The sequence below is a fragment of the Cyprinodon variegatus genome, unplaced genomic scaffold (assembly GCF_000732505.1).
Source record: "Cyprinodon variegatus isolate N-32 unplaced genomic scaffold, C_variegatus-1.0 Scaffold344, whole genome shotgun sequence".
Taxonomy (NCBI): Eukaryota; Metazoa; Chordata; class Actinopteri; order Cyprinodontiformes; family Cyprinodontidae; genus Cyprinodon; species Cyprinodon variegatus.
Genome location: NW_015150797.1, coordinates 574,978 through 582,185, shown reverse-complemented (window position 1 = coordinate 582,185; position 7,208 = coordinate 574,978). Strand labels below are relative to the sequence as shown.

The 7,208-nt window shown below is 39.7% G+C and overlaps 2 protein-coding genes across 3 annotated transcripts in view; both read left to right on the top strand.

Moving 5' to 3' along the window:
* The window catches only part of LOC107091578 (dnaJ homolog subfamily C member 5-like), an 8,875-nt gene extending 6,022 nt beyond the window's left edge, over positions 1 to 2,853 (top strand). The window contains exons 4-5 of one of the 2 annotated variants that reach the window (XM_015385581.1): positions 907 to 1,021; positions 1,125 to 2,853. In XM_015385581.1, the coding sequence (XP_015241067.1) occupies positions 907 to 1,001 (95 nt within the window). In that variant the 3' untranslated portion in view covers positions 1,002 to 1,021; positions 1,125 to 2,853. Of the gene's footprint in view, positions 1 to 906 lie in introns of both variants that reach the window. The other variant, XM_015385580.1, reaches the window with a different exon arrangement.
* Positions 2,854 to 3,035: 182 nt separating this feature from the next.
* The window catches only part of LOC107091593 (zinc transporter 2-like), a 7,568-nt gene continuing 3,395 nt past the window's right edge, over positions 3,036 to 7,208 (top strand). The window contains exons 1-5 of the mRNA XM_015385601.1: positions 3,036 to 3,191; positions 3,272 to 3,450; positions 3,594 to 3,740; positions 6,125 to 6,278; positions 6,350 to 6,542. Of these exons, the coding sequence (XP_015241087.1) occupies positions 3,127 to 3,191; positions 3,272 to 3,450; positions 3,594 to 3,740; positions 6,125 to 6,278; positions 6,350 to 6,542 (738 nt within the window). The 5' untranslated portion in view covers positions 3,036 to 3,126. The remainder of the gene's footprint in view (positions 3,192 to 3,271; positions 3,451 to 3,593; positions 3,741 to 6,124; positions 6,279 to 6,349; positions 6,543 to 7,208) is intronic.

Below are 7,208 nucleotides of genomic sequence, written 5' to 3'. Positions count from 1 at the left end.
CGAACCAGCCCCCGCGCCCCACAGCCCCCCACTACACTAAGTGATCAAGGGAGCCCAGAGAGATCGGTCTGATGGGGATGCAGATGCTGTCTCAAGATTAATATGATCCAACAACAGATCTCTGTACTGATTGATGCTGAGTTTATCCTCACTTTTCCAATTCATGAGGATTGTTTTCTTTGCGATACATAATGCAATGAAAGCCATGCAAACTGATTTTTTTTCCAGAGAGCTTCCCTCAAAGTCACCAAGCAAGCAAACTGGAGGGGAAAGTGAGATTTTACAACCCAGGCACAGTAATAAGTCCTTACATCCTTTAATATCTCTTAAAACGAAAGTAGTGCAAACAATATTTTTTTATGCACAAATCTGCACTAACATAACACTAACCACTCAGTCTATTTACAGAGTTTTTTATGTGGGTGGGGTGTCAGCTTAATGCAGCTTTTAACCTACATTAGAGCAAAATTAAAATGAGGCATGCATGCAGTGCATTGATAGCTGTGCTTCCAAAAACAGGATGTGGATGTAATGAAGAGCTTTTAACGTGGGATTATCCCACTGAATGCTACAGAATACTTTGATATAATGAAGGTAGTTTTGCTTATCCACCACAGCGGAGCCTTTGACCTCCAGCCGCTTATTTCTGTTCTATAATCTGCACACATGAGTTCAGATGCTTCTGCTGCTTTTGCTTTGTCATAAATATATATTTTGTGCATAAAATCTTGTGCACTTTATTGCTCTTTTTTTTTTATTGCTTGAAAGTGAAATTCTGTCATCCATTAATCCTTATGGGGATATGCTTTCAGCTTATCAAGCTCTAATCTATGGATAACTTTTTTTTTGTTTGAATCAAACTATTTATGTTCATAATCTTGGCTTCCTTCATCTTATTTTTTGCAGCTGAGAACACAACGATTGTGCTTCAGCCTATGGCTACCAACGGCACCTCAAGCCCTGGAGAGACCCGGACCATGGCTCTGTCCACAGTCGATTGAGCGAGTCGGCCCGTGGATGAGTAAGCCTTTAAAAAGGAGAGCTTTGAATCTTTTTGGACTAGGTGTGGGAGTGAGGTCCCACCTGCAGCTTTCCTAATTAATTCAGATCAACTTATTCTGCAGATTTTCCTGGGACTGAGGAACAGGAAACGCCCCAATAAGACGCCTTTCTGTTTACGTGAATGTTGGTACTGCCAAAGGGTTGTTTTGTGTTTATTTCCCCATAAGATCATGTGTATATAATTTTTTTTAAATAAAAACTTGTTTATATCTGTAATATTTTCGTGCAAAAAATGACAAAGCCATGCAGATCAAAGCAACTGATCTCTTGTTAAACATTTTTTTTTTTCTTGTGCACTTTAAACCAACAGTTTAGTGTTAAAAGTTCTCATGGTGATTTAAGAATGTCTCTGCTCAGGATTCCCTAAATGTTGAATGTTGTTTCTATTTTAACACGCTGCTTTTACATTTTAAGGCCAAACCACTTGTCTTCCTGTACATGCTAACATGCTGGAGAATGAATTAATAAGTGAAAGCTTTGGGTGGACACATCAGGTTGTGATGGTGGCACAGGTCTATCCAAGACAAACCGCTTTTTATTTTGAATCGTCTTTCTGTGATGGTTGGATCCTACTGATTTCGATCCACTTTTTCCTCTGCATGCAAAGATTTTAAGAGTTGTTCTTCCTGCTAATTATATGTGATCAAACCTCACTTTAGCCAAAATGTTTTCAGATCATTACTGACATCTTTTATTACGCTGGTTTTAATTAGCCGGCTCTAAAAGGTGTTATTTACTTTGCACAGGGTTCCTTGTTCAGCTGTAGCATGGCTTGATTTTGTAAGTGTTACACATGGGCCAGTTTGAGATTCTCAGGGTACGTTAACCTGGAGTAAAAACACAAGGTTTGCGCAGGATTAAAATATATATATATGATATTTTTATTTCATTTATCTATGTAGTTTTAAGCAAAAGTATGAAATAAACATTGGATTCAGGAAACTTAGAAAAAAACAAACCTTTTTCTCAGCTCATCACTTCCATTTCTCTGCACTTATCGTCGCCTTGCTAGAATTATTTTCAAAAATCCCACTAATTCCTTTTATTTTTTAAATTATTTTAAGCCTCCTGACTGGCAGTGTGCTGCACCAGCTGGGCTGAAACTACTGTCTCTCTTGCACTTTCCTTTCATGATGAGGATTTTGAACTAGGAAATGAGTTGAAATGTTAGCGGTGTTAAAATAAATCATTTTAAAAGTCTTGACATACCTTGAAACCTGTAATCAGTCTGTGCCTTATGGGGGAAAAACAGAAAATCCAGTTTATTGGTAGACGCTTCCAAAAGCCGCCTGCAGGGGGAGTCAGAGGCCTGCTTTCCAGTATTTATTTTCTTTCTTTAATTGAGGCTTGAGAAAATGGCAGCTGTCGCTGCCTCTGGTTCTTAGATTTACTATAGCAGCTTGCAGAGTTATTACTGGATTAAAGATCCATGTGCCTTTTTGTTTACGTTAATCAATCAAGGCATCAGTGATTCTTAGTGATCACCACAACAGGCAAGTAAGATTAACTGGATCTGTGATATTCCTGCCATTTTTTGAAGAAAGTTGTGTTTTTTTTCTGTACTTAGATCATTAAGCATCATTTTTATTTGATGGTTTAACTTTAAACTGTAAATTTTATCTCTTAATCCTGGTGATGGGATCAAATAAATTATTTTTCTACTCTTTGTGGTGTTTGGTAAGTTATTCAGGGCTCTGTTTTTAATTAGAGGTTTTATGGCTGTAAGATGTTAAATTATATTTATGATTTATATTTATGATTTATTTTTGCCTCATATGGACATATTTGATTTACAAATGATCAGTTCTTTAACTGTTTGAATGAAATTATAAAAAGTCTGTAAAAGTACATTTTAAATATAAAAGGTTTTGTCCTGAATGTTTGCAAATAAAGCAGCTTAAATGTATAATGGAGTTGTGGATCATTCTGGGATCACGTCTCCCATTGGCTGCTGTAGAACACCACCCCTGTTGGATAAGATGTTAGAACAGGTGGCAGGTTTTTCAAGCTTTACTTCAACAATCATTAATTTCAGGGAGTCTAAAGCAAAGAATCCTGGAAAACATGGATCTGACGTCTGACTCGGAGAAGCAGCTCCTTATTGACACCTATTTGGAGCCTCTAACAAGGTGCCTGTCTCATCTCAACATTTTATTCCAGGTAGCTTCTCTGACTACAGGAATGTCTAGAATGTTGTGTTACTTAGCAGGACGAGTCCTGCAGAGGATTCAGAGCTCAGTGAAGATGACTGCAGTGTGGACGGCCTGCTGCTCCACCAGGAGACCTGCAGCATGTCAGCATATGAAAACAATACCAGACGTACGGCCAGAAAGAAGCTCCTCATTGCATGTGGTGTCAGCCTCGTTTTTATGACTGGAGAGGTGATTGGTGAGATGGTAGTGATTCGTCTGAGGACCTTTCTAAGAAATCTATCTCTAGAACAATTTTTTTGGGGAAAAAAGCAAAAACATTGAAATATGGAGACAGAATCCAAGTTGAAATCAACACATTGAGGGGAGTTTTCTTTCCAGGTGGGTACTGGGCCCACAGTCTGGCCATCATGACAGACGCTGCTCATCTTCTGACTGATTTCTGCAGCATTGTGATCAGCATCGTCTCCCTGGTGATTTCTTCCAGGCCTCAAACACAAACCATGACCTTTGGGTGGCATCGAGCAGGTGGGATCAAACTACAAAGCTGTGTTTAGCAGGGTTTTACTTTTTACTGACGACTGAAGCAAATATATAACTCAACGTAGAATGAATCTGCAAAAGATGGAGTAAACAGGCGAGTCCTCAGCCTGGTTTTTAAAACCTTCGCTGAACATGTCTGCTGAACTTCTTGAAGGAGATTGCTCCACGGATTGGGCAGGAAAGGAAAAATCAATGTCCACAGTCATTTTTCCTTTAGCTTCAGGCTCTAAGATCCGTACCCCGACATGGAAGAGAACAAGGTTTAACACACAGGTGATAGGATGGAGCCAGACCATTTATAGGGGCCTTATAGGTCCTCCTTCTCACATATAAAGCCTTAAATGGCCAAGCTCCATCTGATATCAGAGATCTGATTGTTCCTTATGTTCCTAACAGAGCACTTCGCTCTCAATCTGCAGGTTTACTAGTGGTCCCTAAAATTTCTAAAAGTAGAATGGGAGGCAGATCTTTTAGTTATCAGGCTCCTCTCCTGTGGAACCAACTACCAGTTTTAGTCTGTGAGGCAGACACCCTGTCTACTTTTAAGGCTAGGCTTAAAACTTTCCTTTTTGATAAAGCTTCTAGTTAGAGTGGCTCAGGTTATCCTGAGCTATCTCTATAGTTCTGCTGCTATAGGCTTAGACTGCTGGAGGACATAGGGACCCCTTTTTCATCATTCTGCTTCATTCTATCTCTATTCTCCCACTCTGCAGAATCTGTTAGTTCAATCTCTAACGTTCTGCTCTCTCTGCTTTTTCTCATAGTAGCTTCATCTGGTCTGTTCCTGTTTGGCTGTGACTCCATCCTGGAGAGAAATATCAGCTGTGCTGCTGCCATCAATACCCTTGTTTATAGATGCTGGAGATCTGCCTGTTTTCCAGTGTAGTCCAGTTTCTCTGACCGTGACTAACTGGATGTGCTCTCTTCATCCTCTGACATGGGAGCTGGCTCGGAGCTCGTCCGCCTGGCTGTGTGTTTCCTGGACGGGGCCGCCTTTTACAGCTGCTTTTTGTATCTATGCTTCTTTTTCTATGTCTGCTTCTGTCTCCTTGAACCCCAGTGGGCCTCAGCAGATGGCCGCTCACACTGAGCCTGGTTCTGCTGGAGGTTTCCTCCTGTTAAAAGGGAGTTTTTCCTCTCCACTGTCACTACAAGCATGCTTAGTGTGAGGGATTGCTGAAGAGTCAATGAGTCGATGCAATCAGCTGGTTTTCCTTAGATAGAAAACTTTGAATCAATCTGACTGGATGATCTGGTTGAACTGTAAAGTGCCTTGAGATGACATGTGTTGTGAATTTGGCGCTATAGAAATAAACTGAATTAAATTGAATTGAATAGGTGAACAGCAACACCTTACAATCTCCCCAAACCTGACAAGGCAACCAGTAAAGAGATGGCGGTACTGGATTATTATGCTCATTTCCCATTTTTGGTTAGAAAAAAAAAGAAGCTTTTTTTTCAACCATCTCCAGGCCTCTAAAACGTTTCCTCTGTTACCAATATAGGAGTCCATTAATGATCACTAATCAATGCATCAAAACATGTATAGATTGGAACCTCAGCATAAATCTGCTCTTTTTAGCAACTATGGTGATAAAATGTTCGTCTTTTAATTTCTTTAATGAGACTCAAAGAGGAGCAGTGGGTCCGACCTCCCGCCTAAATTCTTTACTTGTTTCTGAGTTGTATCCTAACGGTTGTCAAAGTTAAAGAAATGTGAAATTTTTACACTCAGATGATATTTTTCTGATAAGATGGGTGATACAGACGTAAACAGAGCTTTACTTTGAGCACATTTGCTTTGTGGAGTTTTAAAAAACAAATGTTCTTACCTTTTCCCATTCTTTTAGATCAGAGGAAGTGAGAGTCTTTGATGGCTAATTAACATCTCACTGGTTATTATCCACCAGGTTTTTAAGTCCTAGACTAAAATCTTTAGATTTTTTGGGGCTTTTTGAGGTGAAATGAACCCAGAGCATCACAGGTCCTCCACCGTACTTTGAGCATGAGCTTATGAAAAGCTTATTTTAGTCCCATCTGACCTCATCAGGCCTGGAAATTAGTGTCTAAAAGAAGGAGGTCCCTTTATCATGTCTTTATATACAGCAAGAAAACAAGAAGTCGGAGATAGATGTTTTGCTGATAGAAAGTTTATTAATAAAAGAACAAAATCTGAATACAGAAGGCTACCTGTGATTGTTGTTTAAAATAAACTGCCCCTTTAGATGGGAGTTCTTTTAGGTGTTTGTGCTGCACTGTGGTGGTTCAGTATGAAATGAACCTACAGGACCAGATGTTAAATTTAAACGTGCGTAGAGTAAATGTTTGCTCTATAACCGTTTCCCTGTATTGTTTCTTCTGTTATGCAGAGATTCTGGGAATGTTTCTCTCCATTGTGTCGATCTGGGCTGTGACTGCAGTTCTGGTCATGTCTGCAGTCCAGAGGATCACTGACGGAGACTACGATATCGACAGTCAGATCATGCTCATAACTTCAGGCTGTGCTGTGCTCGTCAACGTCCTGTGAGTGAACAGTTTGTTTTTTAGTTAGTGGAGGGATGGATGGTTATCCAGCCTTCCTGTTCTTCACTCAGGATGATCCTGATTCTTCATCAGTCTGGCACCTCGCATGGTCACAGCCATGGGATCCCATCAGTGCAGGGGGATAAACATAGCCTGGATCGTCACCGTGGCAATGCGAGCGTGAAGGCGGCCTTCATCCACGTGTTGGGTGACCTGCTGCAGAGCGCCGGTGTCCTGCTGGCTGCAACCATCATCCACGTTTGGGTAAAGTTGAACAAAACCACAGGATGGATTAACATGTGCAGAGATGTGCTCTTTTTTCTGTGGGCTTTTCACTCTTTGATTTGAAATGTCTCCGTTTCTATAGATCTGCTCTCTCAGGTTATATTAAACAGTCCCTTGTAGCTTTATACGTGTTCTTAGGTTAGTAGGAATGTTGCCAACTGTTTTAGAAATAGATGAGGGACACATCTCGGCCAGGTATTGTGTTTGATGCAACCAATATGGTGTCTTTTTTTTTTTTTTTTTTTGCAACCAATATGGTGTCTTTTTTTCTTTTTTGCATCTTCCTCTGTGTATCTAAGGAATTTGCAAACACTTGTCTTAACCCTGGATTTAATTAGACAGATTTTTGTTGCTTAAAATGTGACAGTTCCATCAATTTCATTTGCTTTTCCACTAAAAAATTTGCCACTTTCAGTACACTAAAACTTTAAATTTATGCTTCTCACCACTACTTCATGTTCTGTTTAAACAAGTTTGTTTTAACAGTTCAATGTGGTGTTTTTTTTGTAAAATAAAATTAAAACATTTAAGGCAGGAGTAACCGATTAACAATCAGCTGGGTCCAAATTAATCAACCAGTAAAGGTCCGGAGAAATATTTTATTTAATCTGTTACTTTAAACACAATTTAACACTTAGATAAAAT